Source organism: Stigmatopora argus, chromosome 16 (assembly GCF_051989625.1).
Source record: "Stigmatopora argus isolate UIUO_Sarg chromosome 16, RoL_Sarg_1.0, whole genome shotgun sequence".
Taxonomy (NCBI): domain Eukaryota; kingdom Metazoa; phylum Chordata; class Actinopteri; order Syngnathiformes; family Syngnathidae; genus Stigmatopora; species Stigmatopora argus.
This window is the reverse complement of record NC_135402.1, coordinates 7,439,758-7,456,281: the sequence shown is the minus strand read 5'-3', so window position 1 is coordinate 7,456,281 and position 16,524 is coordinate 7,439,758. Positions and strand designations below refer to the sequence as shown.

Here is a 16,524-nt window from a genome sequence, read left to right as displayed (position 1 = left end):
AGACTGCCGCCTAAACTGCCAAAGTCGCCGTGTTTAATATATTGGGCACTTAACATTTGCCTTCACTCCCCAAAATGTAATCACTCTTTTCTCATCCAACCACCTAACAAAATTCAATCATTCAAAATCAATCCGTTTTCATTCTTTAATTTGTAATTCACTCTTCTGACATGTAAAAAATAAATAAATACCAGTTGCATAATTAATATTTAGAAATAAAAGATTTGTTAAAAAAAAAAGAAGTCATTTTTCCCAATGTGGGGAGAAAAATGAAATAAAGAAAATAGACCCTCAAAAAAAACAAGATTGAAATAGCAAAGTGGTAAAACAAGGTACTAGAATAAATCGCAAAATATGATCAGTAGTAGCACAACCAGGTCCGAACGTGCTGGACAAGAAACTTGACACACAAAAATGTCAACTCTAAATGTGTGTGGTAAAAGCAGGGAGTAGTAGTACCAAAAAAAATCTGTACTCACTCAGTGTTTGCTGACAAGGCGGTGTGACCTCCAAATTCCTTTTCACACGTCCTCCATCCACACATTTCTGGTAAGCAAAAATAAAACAAATTTAACCGAATTGCCTTTCATTTCAGCTACTAATGAGCCCTCATCCTTGCCATTTGCCATGATCTTCATGTGTTTTATCAGACAGTGTGTGGCACCTTACATTTCTCACTAGCGATTTAATGAGCTGTCAAAAGCTTTGAATTGTTTTTAAAAAGCAGAGCGTGTTTTGAGTTGCTACCTCGCTGTGGCACAGTTTGACAGAACATTCCAGGTCCCAAGTGGTGGGGCTGAGTTCTTGCAGCTGATCTAAGGAGAAGCTGAGACGTGTGCTGTTGGGACACAAATGAGAGGAGCAGAACTCTGGTATGAAGGGGAGCTCTTGGACTACTGGACAGGAGCCCTTGGAGCGCATGAAACACTTCATCACTTTGATGCTCAGGACAATGTCACCCAGCGTGTGTCCCGAAATCTGACAACATATGAAACAAATAAGTAAGATAAACAAGTAGTGAGACCTAACAGTGCACATATATTGTAACTTCTTTTAAATTAGTTTGTCATGAGTAAATTTGGATTGAACTGAGAGGTCTGTCAGAAAATGAGATTGCATTTGCGCCAAGCTTTAAGGGTGAATGGAATATAAAGTTGGCCACTGACTGGATTTGAATTAAGTCATACATTGATAATGTAAACTAAACTAGCATCCTTCATCACTTGAAATCGTCAGGTTAATTTTGTCACGAAGATCACACCACACTTTTTGATCTTAGACTGCCTGGGGAAGTGTTGTTATTCCTACCTCGGCATAGATTCTCTTGTCACTCTGCACCTTGGTATTGGGATCCAGGGGCAAGCGGTAATCAGGTGATGTGTAAAGTTGCATGAGCAAAGGCATCTGATGAGGTTCCGGTGTAGTTAACCGCACTGCTTCTGTTACTGTTTCTGTAACTACAACAGAAAGGCAGCATGTAAATGTACTATTTATTTACTTCACTACAAATGACATTTTCTGATTCCTAAGGTGCACAAAAAAAACATATCATATGAGGCTTTTATAATTAATTCATGGTACCTATTTTTTTAATTATTATAACGATTTAGCCTTGTTGCATCCATCCATACACATTACGTATGTATAATAATGTAATTATGATTTTAATCTTGTAAACAATTTACAAGTTCCAACTTGTAAAGTTACTACCGTATTTTCACGACTATAAGGCGCACTTAAGTCTTAAATTTTCTCCAAAATAGACAGGGCGCCTTATAATCCAGTGCGCCTTATATGTGGAAAAAAATTAAAATGTGTCATTCATTGACGGTGTGCCTTATAGTCGTGAAAATACGGTACTTATTTGGAAATATGATGACTTATTTTCGAAAAACGTATTTTGACTTAGTATTATTAGCACTTTGTTCACATAATATTACAATGTATATCTCACACGATTATGTTTTATCTGTGATTCAACCATGAATATTACATAAAGGAACGTATCGTCGCAAAATTCTGACTATTTTTTAGTAATGTGCTAACTTTATTCTCATAATATGATGGATGACTTGAATCTTGCAATATGACAACTTTATTCCCAATAGGCCTATTTTATTTCTTTCTTTTGTGTGGAAAACTCCTAAAACTCCATCACATATTAGCATGGAGGCCCCAATATTTTCCTTACCTGCTGGGCCGTCTCGACCGAGCACCAGTAACAACTGGGAACCATCAGGCCTCATTTCAGTATAGCTGGTGAAGGCGTCGGCTTTAAAATACTCCAAAGCCTTTTTCTGTACGACCTCAGCCTTGTCGCTGTGCAGCTCAAACAAAGGCTGGATTCTGGGGAGCATGTTGGGTAGCACAATCTCATTGTTGGACTGAAAATATATGGGAGCGGACTCAGTTAATTAGTCATGACTCATGAGCGGTTACCGAAATTAATGGAAATTGGCAAAGTCCTACCCAGAACTTAGTGTGCTGCAAGTTAACGAAGGTCCACGTAGTGCCTGGAGGACCCCTCAGGAACACACTGGACTCCTTTGTGTCCACACGGACTGATACGTTGCTGCAATACAAACAATGAAAGATTGAAGATTTTACACTTCAGGAGGAGCATTGCAATATATATTTCGCTGGCTACCGAATATTGGCATCCTCCGGGATATTGATTATATGAAGTTCCGGTGCGTCGCCGTTGGCAACGAAGGCACGTTGGCGCTGCTTCTCCCGCTCCAGTGGCGGCGAGCAGGACTTTAACCAAGACGTCAATGGTGCTGCTTCAATCTTCATGAAGTGTTTCTCTGAAGGATCTTCGCTTTGGAGCACGCACTCTTGAGAACCGCCTTTTGTCCCTGCACAAAAAGCTTGTTTTGAAAATCATGTGGAAACGTTGACATTTCCGTTAAAAAAAGAAAAAAAAGGAGTGCATTAGAGGAAAAACGTTATAATAACTTTTTGATTGACGGCCAGAAGTGGTTTCCTAGCTGTGAATTTAAATGAGGTTATCACTAGTAGACGTCAAATCCTGGAATGTTTGAATGTTGATTTGCTTCCAGCCCTTGCAGATCAAATCGATTGGCGGTCTATTACCATCAATGGCATTGAACTTATCATAAAATATATATACTCCTACGCCATATTATATATTAAAAAGATGCACTAGCCATATGCTATTTTGGCACTCATGAATTAAAGATTATTTTTTTAAATCATTAGGGAGGCTAAACATGAGGAGTATTGACAAGGTGTGTAATCCATTGTCAATGTATTTTTAAAAAACAATGCAATACAATTCAAGACTATACAATAAGCTATGCCGTAGCAGACAAAAAGTGCACAAATAAAATACACTGGAGGGCAAGGGAAGGTAACTGATGGGTTTCCAGCCTGAACCGCCAGCCGCTGATGGATTTCCGCCACTACATCGCAATTCCAAATATGGCCACATTGACACTGATATAATGCAAAACATGAAAAACTTAATTTGATCTTCTTTTAACTTCCAACTGTTCATTTCCAATAGCCATGCTGCATTTTAAAATCATTCTGAAATATAATGCGTGAGCTAAATATCCATAACTTTGTAACTACTGCACGTCTGAGAATCCTTTTTGCCCAACAATTTAGCAAATTTGCTGTTTTTAAAATGTATGCCTGCAAACAGTAAACAGCTTTTAAGAGCTGCCTCAATCTCAAGGAAGTGAGAGTGTCAGATACTACAAAGGTCCCAATAATCGCTTACATGTCTTTTATCATTCAGTCAGACTATCTAGGAACGGAGGCGGCAAGAATTTTAATGCCCATAGCTGTTTATTATGTATTTCCCTATTGTTATCATGGACAGAACAATGAATTTCAATTTTTTTCCTGCCTCTCTGTTTCTCATTCTGCTCCTCTACCCAGCGTGCATAGCAAAAAAGAACCAACTAGAACACTCTGCACAGGTCCCTGCTGCTTGAATTTTTTGGATAAAATGAGTCAAAATTATTGTTGGAAAAGTTTACATATTTGAGTTAGTACTTTTTCTATGACGTGTTCATCTACAATGAGACCAAGTGTATATAGTGTGTGCATGTAGTATATAAGCAAACTATTATTATATTTGAATACGCACAGCCCACAAGCCTTAACCGATTCACTCCATTACAACTACCAAACGTTCGATTTCCAGTTTTCACACTTTTAAAAGAGTGTCAATGTAATTTTTAAAAGACAGATGATTATACAGTGCATTTATCGTCAGTGGCACCAAGTATTAGTAGTCGTAAATAATATTTTTTTATGCAGAAAAATGTTATTATTGTGACAACTAGGGCTGTCGCGGTAACAACTTTTATTGAGCGATATATTGTTGATTAAATAAATAATATGAAATAAATTGTACATAATATAGATTGTCGACATGCAATATAATTTATTTTAAATAATTTAAGCACTAATGTATTGACAATATAATAGTCTAATAAACCACCTATTTAAATGCAATAAATGTTTATTTTTAAATAAAAGACAAAAAAAACGTAACGTCATTAGAACCCATTCAAAAGCGTTCATTTGATCTAATATAACATCAAATTTGCAAATGCTATAAAGCAGCGTGTTTTCATGTTTGAGGTGTCACCCTTTAACAATGAAAATTAGGTTTTGGAGGAGATAGCTATTGGTTAAAGGCAGGCTAAAGTGATTAGTGCAACTATATATTGTCTTTCATGTAGCAATACTAAGTCTGTCCAATCTTGGATAGGTAAAAAAAATGTCTCATTTTTTTTGTATTTCTGAAAGTTAGTTCTATAGTATGTTGATGACCAATAAACATCGGTGAAAGGAACTGGACTGGAGTCCCATATGCAATCAATAGGCAAACTTTTAAGGCGCACGTCTGCCAAGTTCACGAAAACCCAGTCACATGTTGATAAATTGCACCCAGGAAAATTACCGTCCTCAAGTTTATTTAACTGACTTAAGGCTAAGTGTCAACAGTAACATCTACAATATTAACGAATGCATAAATCATCCAAGAGAAGACTTTTTTTTTTAAAACTGTGTTGGCTCATGTACAATAATCTCTGTAAATAGCCACCAATGTAACGGGGGGAAATGAAATAGGATGAAATAACAAGCGCCAGAATCACCGGTATTCATCTCGATCCGTGTTGGACCGCTTGTGAGGATAAGGCTGCCTTAAGGAGGATTTGTTGGGGAAATGATTGTGTTCACACAAGCTAGAGCAGTCCAGTTCACTATGCTATTATTTCACCTTGCTTAAATTGGAAAACGACGCACTTAGGTATGACAAGAAATGGGTTTCTCACCTTCCGTGGGCCTGGAGTGCATCACTTTAGGATTTTCCAGAGTCGTGAAGGAAGTGACGCCGCCAAACTTGCGAGTTGTCCACCTCACAAGTTCCTCGTCCTGGACTGGAAAGTCAACGTCGTGGATGTTGTTGCCGTGCTCATTGTCGTGCGGGATCACTGTGGAAGTGTTACGTTTCTGGAAGGTGGAAGCAAAATATAGAAGATTTTTTTGGAATAAGCTTTTGATTGTCTTAAATATTCTAAATGTTTTCTGAGTCGAAAATAGTCGCGATATGTTGAAATCTATTGAGACACAACATGATAATGATGCCCAAAGATTTATTTATTGGACAGGTTGATCTTTATGCATGTTCACGAGTCGGAAGCAACTCTCATGAGTCCGTTATTTCCCTTTGGACCAGACGCGGAAGCGGTAGTGTGTCGTCCGCAGTGTGGATGTATATATTTATCCCTTGTATGGAGCCAGATTCCAGCCGACTATGGTGACGCACAAAGCTAAAAAAGGTCCCATTTCCTGGCCCCAGTCAGGAAGCAAAGGAAAGACCTTGGCTCCAAAGAGGGTTGTGCAACCGGGTCTGCGGACACTTAACCATAATAAACATTTCTTTTCTATCGAGAGAATAGACCTGAAGGAGAGCTGGGTGGGGGGCCATGAATAAGTGAATGAGAGAACGAGACAGAGAGAGGGGCCGATAAACATGTTTGATATGGAATTAAGTCTGGGAATACTAGAAGCAAATAGAAATAGAAACAATGGTGACACACTGTTGCCTGTTTTTTGGTTTCCAACTATGACCTCAGCAATCTCGCTATTGTTTTTTTTAATCAAAACAAGGGGATTTTTCCCTCCGTCATTTAGGTAGTTACGAGTCATGGATTTTTTTTGTACGCCAAATAAAATATTTGAAGGGGATTTGGTTGAAACTTTATGTTGTGTTCCACAAAAGGGTTTGGGAATGGTTTTGCTTTCTTAAAAACACTGTTGTAGTAATAAGTCTTTTATGTTCAATTTTCATGAAAAAAAAGAGATTTAGATGTTTTTGTTTATCCCTTTGAATACATTCCAAAGGTTTTGTAGCAGGAATTAATATGGGCAGAGCCTTAAACTCAGGCGAATTGGATTCATATGCAAAAACATGCGATTTGGACATCTCTAGAAAGAAAACAGTAAGAATTGCCTGGTTGGGATGATAATGCGTCATGTCTATTTTTTCTTCATATCTTGAAGAAACAAGTGGCTTTTCTTTGTGTTTTGATTAAGGACCAAGAGAACAGAGATGATTACCAGGTCAGCGTTTGATCTTGAAGCAGTGAAAGTGCTGACACTCACAACTGACTTATCTTTTTTGGGGCTTTTGTGTCAGCGTAAGTCACTGAGGTCACACGTACACTCACTCACACACAGTCGCTTTTTTTTGAGTGTGTACGTGCGGAAAAAGAAAGGACGCTGAAAGTCGAGGAAAACTGCAAGGAGTCATTGGTTCATGTGACTGTTTCCCTGATGAAGGCACCAAAAATAGTAAGCGTTGTGCAATGAAAAACCTACCAAAAACAACAAAGGGAAACTACACATATACTAGAAAAGAAAGAAGTACTTACCATTTTTTAGAGAAAGACACAGATGACATTTCAGAGAAGCACTTTCCTGTCTCCTTCAATACTGAGTAGTATTTTTTTTAAAATTCCTTTGACTAAAGTATTAAAATAAAGATTTTTTTATACTTTTCTGAAGAAAAAAATTCTTAAAAATATGCCATTTTAAATGACTAAATAGAGCACCAAATAATGATGAGAAATGAGTGTTAAATATCACCTTTGCCACTATCTGTGACCTAAGTGCAGTGTTAATGTACTGCTGTTAACTGTGAGGGTGACCCCGAGTCAAACTGTCAGAGCCATGACGCATGTCCTCTGATGCAGAGCAGCTGCTGTTTTCTCTGACACAGCACTTAAACAGTATTATCACCCAGTGAAGCGGCTCATCCCTCAAAACAAAACAAAACTTTGAACAAAACATCCTGCGGTTCACAGGTAATATTGTCCAGACTCTCAGTGAGACATGACAAGGGTAACACTATCACATGACTGTCAGCACAAGTGGAAGACATGACATTTCTTGCAAGTATGTTGCACTTTCACAATTTTATTGTTTTTCCTTTTATAATTAGTGCCCTCTGGCTTAGAAGGTTAGCAACATCTTCAACTCACTGACAGCCAATGATGGCGATACACTAATGAAAGATCATGATTCAGTGCCGCTAATGGAAATTTATGATGGCAACAAATGGATGACCCCTTTGTTGCCATCAGGAGCATAGAAACATGACTATTCACAGCCAGACTTCGCACCTTAAATCAATTTTCGGAATGCGAGTCACGCCAGCCTAAGAATGCACAATGAATGATACAAAAAAATGTTGTACTGGAGTATTCACATTTTTTGGAGGCAATCGTTAAAATAATCAGAAACCCAGAACTAACATTATATGTCAAAATAATAATTTGTGATGTGATGTAGTATTTTTGGAATCTAATGAAATATTTGTGGAATAGAGCACTTCTTGAGGGTTCATTTGTACACGAAAAAACAAGATTTATCATTTAATGGCTACATTATTCTTACTAGTCTAAAAATAGGGGTACCAAAGTAATATTGGAGCATATTTTTGCATTTTCCTTGTTAATTCGTTGACAGCCATTGACAGTTATTAAGCAAACAATAGTTGGAATTTTCATTAATGCAGTACTACGGTCTCAGAAATCATTCCGAATAGTTTTTGGGAAAAATAAGGGTATTTATATTATATACGCCTATGATCGTTGAAGGCAGTGAGGGAGTTAAGAAAAGAAAATGTATTATATATTTATTTTTATTAATGTTTTACTGTGATCTCGCCAATTAGCATTTGAAATAGTCTTTGGAAATCCAGGTGGACTAGCCATCAGCTTTTGAATCGTGAATCATTGATAGCTAAAGTAGCATCTTGCTTGAGCGCATTGATAATATAGTTCAGGTTCTTGGCCCAACCGTTGATTGCAGCGCTTTATCCAATGTGTTTTGGCCCGAGAAGCAGCTCCAAGTCCCTGTGCTGTCGTGTAGCACTATTGTACTTTCCTCCACTATTGCACACGTAGCACTTTACTTTTGTGAGCTTGAACTTTGCTTGTTCCGCTAAGTGTTTTCTTGATTGACAAATGTGCTTTTTGTCCGTTCACATCCCGCTACTGGCGCCGGCCCCCGTCATTACCACAGCGTTGAAATTTGAAGCTCTTGTCATTGGATAAATAAGAGCAATTGAGAAATATTTCAGATACATTTGGCTATTCAAAAACTGACATACAATTTGTTAGGATTTTTTAAAGCAATCAAGACTTATAATAGAAAGCAGGAAATGCAATTTCTGGAGAAAATTTTGAAAACTTTGTGGCTCTCCTTGTTTATTTTCGGTCTTTTGCTATTAATTTTGGAGTATTTTCAGCATTTTCAACTCCTTTGTTAACGTGATGGCTGCCTCTGCTTGTAAAACATTTATCCTTTTGGTCATGGTTCTTAAAAATCAAAGTTTTCCTTGTAAAGGTGTAGCAATTTTTTAAAATCTTTAACCAGAATTGTACAAGGAAATAGCATAATACAGTGGTACCTCGTCATACGACCGCTCGTCACACAATATTCTCGTCTTACGACGGAAATTTCGATCGAATAATTCGGCCGTCATGCGATCAAAATTTCGTGATGCGACCAAGCCTTTTTTGCATATCTTTCGTGTATAACAATATCTTACAATACAACTAAAACAATATTTTAGTTAGATTAAACACATTTTATCACTATTAAACCACTAGTTATGTGTTACTTTGTTAATAGATGGCGAATTAGAATAAATAAAACATTTTTTCCAATCCAATATCCTGTTATTGGTGTTTTTTCAGTGGGTTGGAACGAATTAATTTGTTTCCCATTCATTTCAATGGGAAACGTCCGCTCGAGTTACGAGAATCTCGTCATACGATCTCAGTCCCGGAACGGATTAAGATCGTATGTCGCGGTACCACTGTAAATGTCAGTTGTTACCTTACTTTTACTCTGCCAAACTCACAACTCCCTATTAAATACACGTGTATTTTAAATTCCATTTAAGTACCCATTAGGCATTTCTTTTGCACTAAATGTTTGCTCCTGCTTTAGATTTGAAGAGATTTTCCTACAATGTTACACATCACAAGGCTAGGCAAGAACATTACTTACATAAATATTAACGCCAGCGTTGATGTTATAGACCCCATAGGCGGTGTATGAAGAGGTGATAATCACGTTCATGGGCTTGGCGTCTGTCATTTCCAGTGAGAAAAAAGTGGAATCCTGATGAAAAACAGCAACACTTGACATGAACAGAAAACACAAAAAAAACTACATATACATACGTATTATACAGTTTGTATGTTGTCGCATCGCCATGAATAATTAAGCCAAGCGGGATGGTTTGAACAATGAGTCACTTTTATATGCAAGTGTTCCACTGCTTTAGAATGAGAATGCGATAATAACCCATAATGCTTAAGAGATCTTCTTAATGCGGCGCTAACGGTCCTGTCGCAGGGGAGGTTTGGCAGTAGATGAAAAGCCAGCCTGTGATTAGGAAAAGACGTTCCAGCGAAGTGGCGTAAATATTTTCCCCCGCACTGTCAAAGTGTCCCGGTGAGAGTTACAGCGCAAGCCAAGTAATGAGGCTTGCCAAGTGTATGCAGTGTTGCACAAACAAAGCACAACTTGGATGGCACATCATCCATTCTGGCATTAGGACGATCAATATAGTGAAAATGTAATCTTTCACCCTTTATAGGTAATTCAACAAAATCGGAACATCAGAAAGACGTGGCATCCACATACATAAAATCACATTTTAGGTCATGTAAGCAACAATATTAACCTTTTGGTACACAGGTTTGGGCTAAAATGTGACTCATTTAAATTTACTGCAGAAGCATTAAAAGAGCCACATGATTAGCGTGAATGCCATTGACAAATATATACATCTACCGTATTTCACGACTATAAGGCGCACCGCATTATAAGGCGCACCCTCAATGAATGACACATTTGATTTTTTTTTCCATATATAAAGCACACTGGATTATAAGGCGCCCTGTCTGTTTTGGAGAAAATTTAAGACTTTTAAGTGCGCCTTATAGTCGTGAAAATACGGTAATTCATTTAAACTATGAAAACTTTTTTCAATTCTATTGCAATTTAGCACTGTCAATGGCACCTAATCAATTCTATGAGAACACTATTAAAGATGAAGGCCACTCAATGACCACAATAAAATTTTCATAAAGTTTCACATTTTCCAACCACATGTTAGTTCAGAAATGCATGTATTCAAACATTGAGATTAGTGATTGATTAGATTTGATAACTGCTATTTGGTGAAGTGCTATTGAAGCCCATATACCAGGGCTGTCAAAGTCAAATAAAAAAAACTGTGACAAATTTGGAGGACAAGATCTGCCTACAATTGCACTTTTTTTTCCTTTCATGCTACTGGAATGTTAAATATTATACATGCATATGCACACTATACTGATATGTTTAATAAGTCCCTCTCACCAGTTACTAATAAGAACCAGCGTGCACGCACGGTGGTTATGCACATGAATCAAAGACTAAAAATAATCCACAGAGAGCACGACGACCTCGGTCATTGAATTAATGCAATCGTTGCTCTCTCCAATTATTCAAAACAATAGTAACAATGAACAACTGCTATAAATTTAATATTTTGAAACAGTGAGCAAAGTATGAAAATTTATTTTTGGTCATGTATGATCACAGTTCATTAAAAAAATAAATAAATAAATTCCATCACATCTCTTTTGTCATATTGATAGAATCAGAACATAATACAAAAAAAATCAATTGCAACAGTAACGCGCACGAATGTTCATGTTTTGTTTCCAATTGTGCTTAAGGCAACTGTATTCTTTATTCTTTTTCATCATGGGCTCCAAGAAAGTTATGTTGAATTCATTTTTTTTTGTTTTTAATTTGTGTGTTAATGTGCATGTTCGAATGTTTTTTTTCTTTTTGGGGTTTCTCACATATTCTTTCCAAAATTGGAACATTTTTATCATTTTTAAAGGGTTTAGTTTGTAGTATTGCAGAAGGAATAAGGGGTTTTACAGGTAAAAATGCGTCTCTAAAAAACAAAAAATGACTTCTGGAACCAATTTATTTCATAAGTGGAGGTGCCGCAGTTCTTTGATACTTTTGACAATCCTACTCTAACTCTAGTTATTCATGAAACCCACCATGCACAGTTGAAATAAACATAACTACAGATAATAGAAAATAAAATCCATGGCACGCCATGCTTATTCACCCGGAACGCATAATAAGATTGTTTCTCTTGCCAGTTGGTATTTATGGAAACTAACACCAGGCCAGAAATAATCCACATACTTTATACTGTCTGTGACAATTTGTATGTGTATGTGTGACCGTGTTAATGTAACACAACTTGCCAATGATGCTAATTAAATGTGCAAAGGATGCGCACTGTAATCCTGCCATTTTCCTTCTTTCTTCCACAAATCATGACAGCATCGACTCAATTAACAAGGCTTCTAATTGGCTTGGAGAAGTGAGACATTTGTTTGAAGTGTTAAAAATAACTTCCAGCTTCAGATGAGTTTGACTTACACTTCTTAGCCTATTGCGTAAGCAGCCAAGGGTGTGACAGCGATGCAATGTCAACACGTTTCCAGAACAAGCAGTACGCCAATCAGTTTTCAAAAAGGACACTAACGAGGTAGATGTTTCTATTTTTAACATTGCTGCACCGTACAGAAAATGCCGATTTTTAATGAGAATTTACAGACGACCTTATCTGCTACAGTTTTGGTTGGCATAGTTTTGCCCTGCTGACATAATGACCAAAAGAGTCACAAAAGGGTGTTTTGCCAGCAAAGTGTGCAGGGTCACAAGAACTGTAGAAAAATAAATGTTAAACTATTTAACGAGTGCGGAGACAACCTTGGTTCTGAGGAGAGCAAAAAATGTAGTCTAGCGCTTTAAAGGTCGTTTTTCTATGAGAAAAAAAACAAGCAGTTATACCATAAATTAATGCAATAATGATGTAAAAATGATTAAAACATTACACCACATTGTTGTTAGACATATACTAATGATGATCAATATTGTCTTTGACACTCTATACCAAGTTGCTTTACATGTTTTCCAGTTTTAACGAATTCTAACAATGGGTTTGAAGCAAAAGTGATGTTGAAGGAAAGATTTTAACAACTTGGATATTGTAAACATAGGCAAGGTCGCGGCATACGCCATTAAAAAAACAACTACAATAAAAGATGATATGAGATAATACAAACAGTTCAATACAGTTTTAGTTCTGTGCGTCGTATGTGCTTTTTGACTTTCTGTTACTCTTGATAGGTTAATGAAGAACCATTTTGTAATTTTCCTTGTTTACTCATTGGTTACCAATGGCAGCTATAGACGTCTAATCCATTTGGAACTGGGAGGATTGGAGGCAAATAAAACGATGTTCATAATCTTAAATCCACTTTATTGTTGGACACAGTTCCTCTAAAAAGCAGCGGGAAATTGTCCAAACTTTTGACTGGTAGTGTTCAATTACAGTGCATGTTATTATAAATAAGCCCAACAGAGGAACGTCCCTCCGGTAGTGAGGATTTAATGTTCTTAGAAACTCATTTAGGTTGAAATCTTTTTTTTTTTTTTGAGGGGGGTAAGATTTTTTTCTGGGCTGTTTTCAGCAGGGAGGCAATGTGCAGGTCTAACACTAAATTAATTTTCTTTTTACATGATTTTTTTGGTGGATCCAAGAGAATTGTGATGAGCCTGGCGGGCCAAGGAAAATTTACAGACCCCGTGCTAAAGAAATTAAGTCCAAGGAGACTTCCAAAACTAATTGTCTCCAGGAATATGAAACAAAATATATTAAGAGTTTAAATTGTGTCTTTTACTCAATTAAACATATAGTTTGTATAATAGCTACCGGAAGACTAATTATTCTGTAAAACTACACCAATCTTAATACCTATATAACCCAACATAGGCACTCACTTACAGTAAATACTGTTACTGATTTTCAGACAATTATATATATATATATATATATATATATATATAACACTAAATTAATTTTCTCGGTAATTATATATATATATATATAATAACATTACCGAGGCATTTATTTGCATTTTTTAAATGGTTTTAAGGGTGTAAAAACAAAAGAAATTACTACGGTTGTTTTCCAAGTGCAATGGTTTCTGTCACTGATATCCTTCAGTGGTTGTATTGAAATGTTAAATTGAATGGCATCCTCAAGGAATTTGGGAATGCAACCTTCAAAATTGACTCACATCCCTAATTTATTTAAGATGATTGCTGATGCCATTTCCAGTTATTCCTCTGTATCCTTTCTTGAAAAGGAATTGGCTCTGCTTGTCAAGTGTTTGCCTGGTGGCAACAAGCCTGACTAACCCAGCCTACATACTACCTTAGTTGGACATCAGGCAAGTTCTTCCCTGTGGATTCTGACAACCTTCACACCCAGCTTGGCAAGGGATGAAGTAAGACCACTTCCTCTGAGAAACATGAATGGTTACCAAGTAATTTGTGCTTTTTTTTGTTGCTATGATATGTTGCAAATCTAAAAGGAAGGGCCGATTAACATTTTTAATATGGTGCGGGGGAAGAATTCCCTTGTAACTCAAACAGTAAAAAGATCAATTGACATAACATTTGTTTTGGCATGACCCGTTTTTTGGGGTTTTTTTTTAGGGTGGGGGTCAAAACACGGGCATACTGCTACAGTAAATTGAAGAGGATTTTAACACTTGATTCTTCAGGAGCGAGTGGTTGGGTGGAATGACTCTATTGTGACTCACTCCTCAGAAATCAAAACTAATTATTCAAATTGTAGTGGAAAAAAACCCACATCACATTATTCATGTTTTTTTTTTGCTACTGCTAGTTCATGCTACAACTATAAAATAAGGTTACCGTACTGAGTTTACTCATGGAGGGAACTTTTTAACCCATTATCTCTTTGATCAATGCCCTCCTGTGCATTTTTTCATGTATTAAAATGTTGGGTTGCATTATAAGCGTCCAAATTCCTTTGTTGAACACCCACAAAATGCATTTCAGTTTGTGATATTTTTTATGAAACAACTTGCCCGTATTGCCGTTACCATGGAGATTAAATCGATATAAAACTTGACTGAGTGACTACAGAACGTTATCGTAATGATGAACATATGAGAAGAATGGAAGCAACAAAGAAGCTTATAGGAAAGCAAACTGAAGAGTGAGCATGAGCACACTGATAAGGTTGTGACAAATGTGGACTGCGTCAGTGAAATATGGAGTCTGAAAAAGTGACAGTGTTAAAGATTCCGGAACTCTTTTTCCCACTAGGCGAATTCCAGTTTACAAAAATAAATTGCACACTATTCCATTTTGGAGTGTGGTCTCAGGGGTTCCAAATATTCGTATCTATCGGCAGTAATTTCAGAACATTTTTGTCTTTCATGCATTGTTTTCAACTGAAAGTTAATGCAATTTCACTATCTTAATTAAATATCTAGTTTCTGTTATTATGCAATAGATGTACTATTTTGATAGTCTATATTAGGACATTTTCAGTTCATATCTGAAATCGAAACCGAACAATTTTGTTTAACCTAACCATTCAGCAAAACACTAGTACCATCCTATATATTTTTTTAAACTAGCATGACACGGGCCATATTATACCACGATATAATACATTTTTAATTATTTGGTGAAAAATAACAACACGTATGGCGGCTTTTCACCCACTCACAGTATTCTGAAATGTTAACTGTACCAAGTAATGCTACAACCTAAAACCATCCAGTGTAAACAGAAGCAAAAGAGTAGCATGCATATTTTTGCTCAAAATTTAAGTATATCTAATTATCTAGTAATACTTAGTGTTTTATTTTATTTTAAGACGTCTGTATCTTAAATTAGCATCATATAATTATCAATGAATTAAATAATATCGATTTCAGAATAAATTGTGTTGTCTGTATTCTGTATTTATTTTTTGCCTTACTATTTTCAATTGTCTTGCATGCATTACTCATATACGGTTATCAGTGTGATCCAATTGGCCAATTATAAAAACATCTTGAGGTCGACTTTTGGTACAACTCGCGCATATGAAATCCCATCAATGTACCAAGTCAGTGCAGCAGTAACATGAAATTCCAATTGTTGAATGTTAATTTCATTTATTAACTCTTTCAGGACCATTGATGATAATAGACATTTCATCATCTAAATGCGCTTATCGCTTGTTACTGTTCACCCGCTGCCAACAGTCCCAATTCAAATGGATTGAACATCTATCGCTGTTAATGGCAGCCGAAGAGTAATAGCAGGGTGTAAAACACACACGCCATGCATACATTCCCCATGTACAAGAAATTGATAAGCGGACAGATATTTTTTCACGGCAATGTATATGGAAAATGTATTTACTGAGATGGTATTTGTGAATGGCAGATTCCATTAGAGCGAAAGATATGGTGAAAATTAAAGAGAGAAACCGGCCTTGATATATTATATTGTCCTGTCAGCTGTTGATAATCATCAGGCTGCGATGTTGGACGTGTGACAGGGTGTGGTGCATTGCATGTAAATATGGAATAGGTAGTGCGTCTTAACACCTGACAGTGATGATGGGTGCTATTGCGCAATTTGCTAATGCACTTTTATTAGCAGCTATAGTAGTTTATTAAATTACAGAAGTCTATAGACAGTGCCAAGAACAACATTAGAAATAAAGGATTAAACAGATACTACATAAAAAAATCACTTTAAACGTTGGCTCCTTTTTCAAATTTGCATCAATAACCTATTTACGTAAATTAGCCTCAGCTCGACGTCCTTACCGGGGTAGCAAAGTTGAGCTTGAGGATGTGGACCTCGGCCTTGTCCTCTCCTACAAAGCTGGTCCAGCAGCCAAGTTGCAACTCCTTGACGTGAATCCAAGAATTATTGTTTACTTCCACAGGTTCACACATCGGCCGTGAGGCTGCAAGACATAGAGCAAGGAACAAATGGTTGAGCAGTGTAATATTAGAAATTACTGTGTGAAATTCTAGGCTGATTCCTCAGTTGAAA

General features: G+C 36.7%; 1 protein-coding gene across 1 annotated transcript in view; it reads right to left on the bottom strand.

Moving 5' to 3' along the window:
* eng (endoglin) overlaps positions 1-16,524 on the bottom strand; it is a 39,608-nt gene that overhangs the window by 6,239 nt on the left and 16,845 nt on the right. The window contains exons 3-11 of the mRNA XM_077622877.1: positions 16,293-16,435; positions 9,568-9,681; positions 5,319-5,496; positions 2,648-2,858; positions 2,470-2,572; positions 2,192-2,384; positions 1,309-1,457; positions 748-978; positions 480-546 (exon numbers count right to left, since the gene is read on the bottom strand). Coding sequence (XP_077479003.1) covers positions 480-546; positions 748-978; positions 1,309-1,457; positions 2,192-2,384; positions 2,470-2,572; positions 2,648-2,858; positions 5,319-5,496; positions 9,568-9,681; positions 16,293-16,435 — 1,389 coding nt within the window. The remainder of the gene's footprint in view (positions 1-479; positions 547-747; positions 979-1,308; positions 1,458-2,191; positions 2,385-2,469; positions 2,573-2,647; positions 2,859-5,318; positions 5,497-9,567; positions 9,682-16,292; positions 16,436-16,524) is intronic.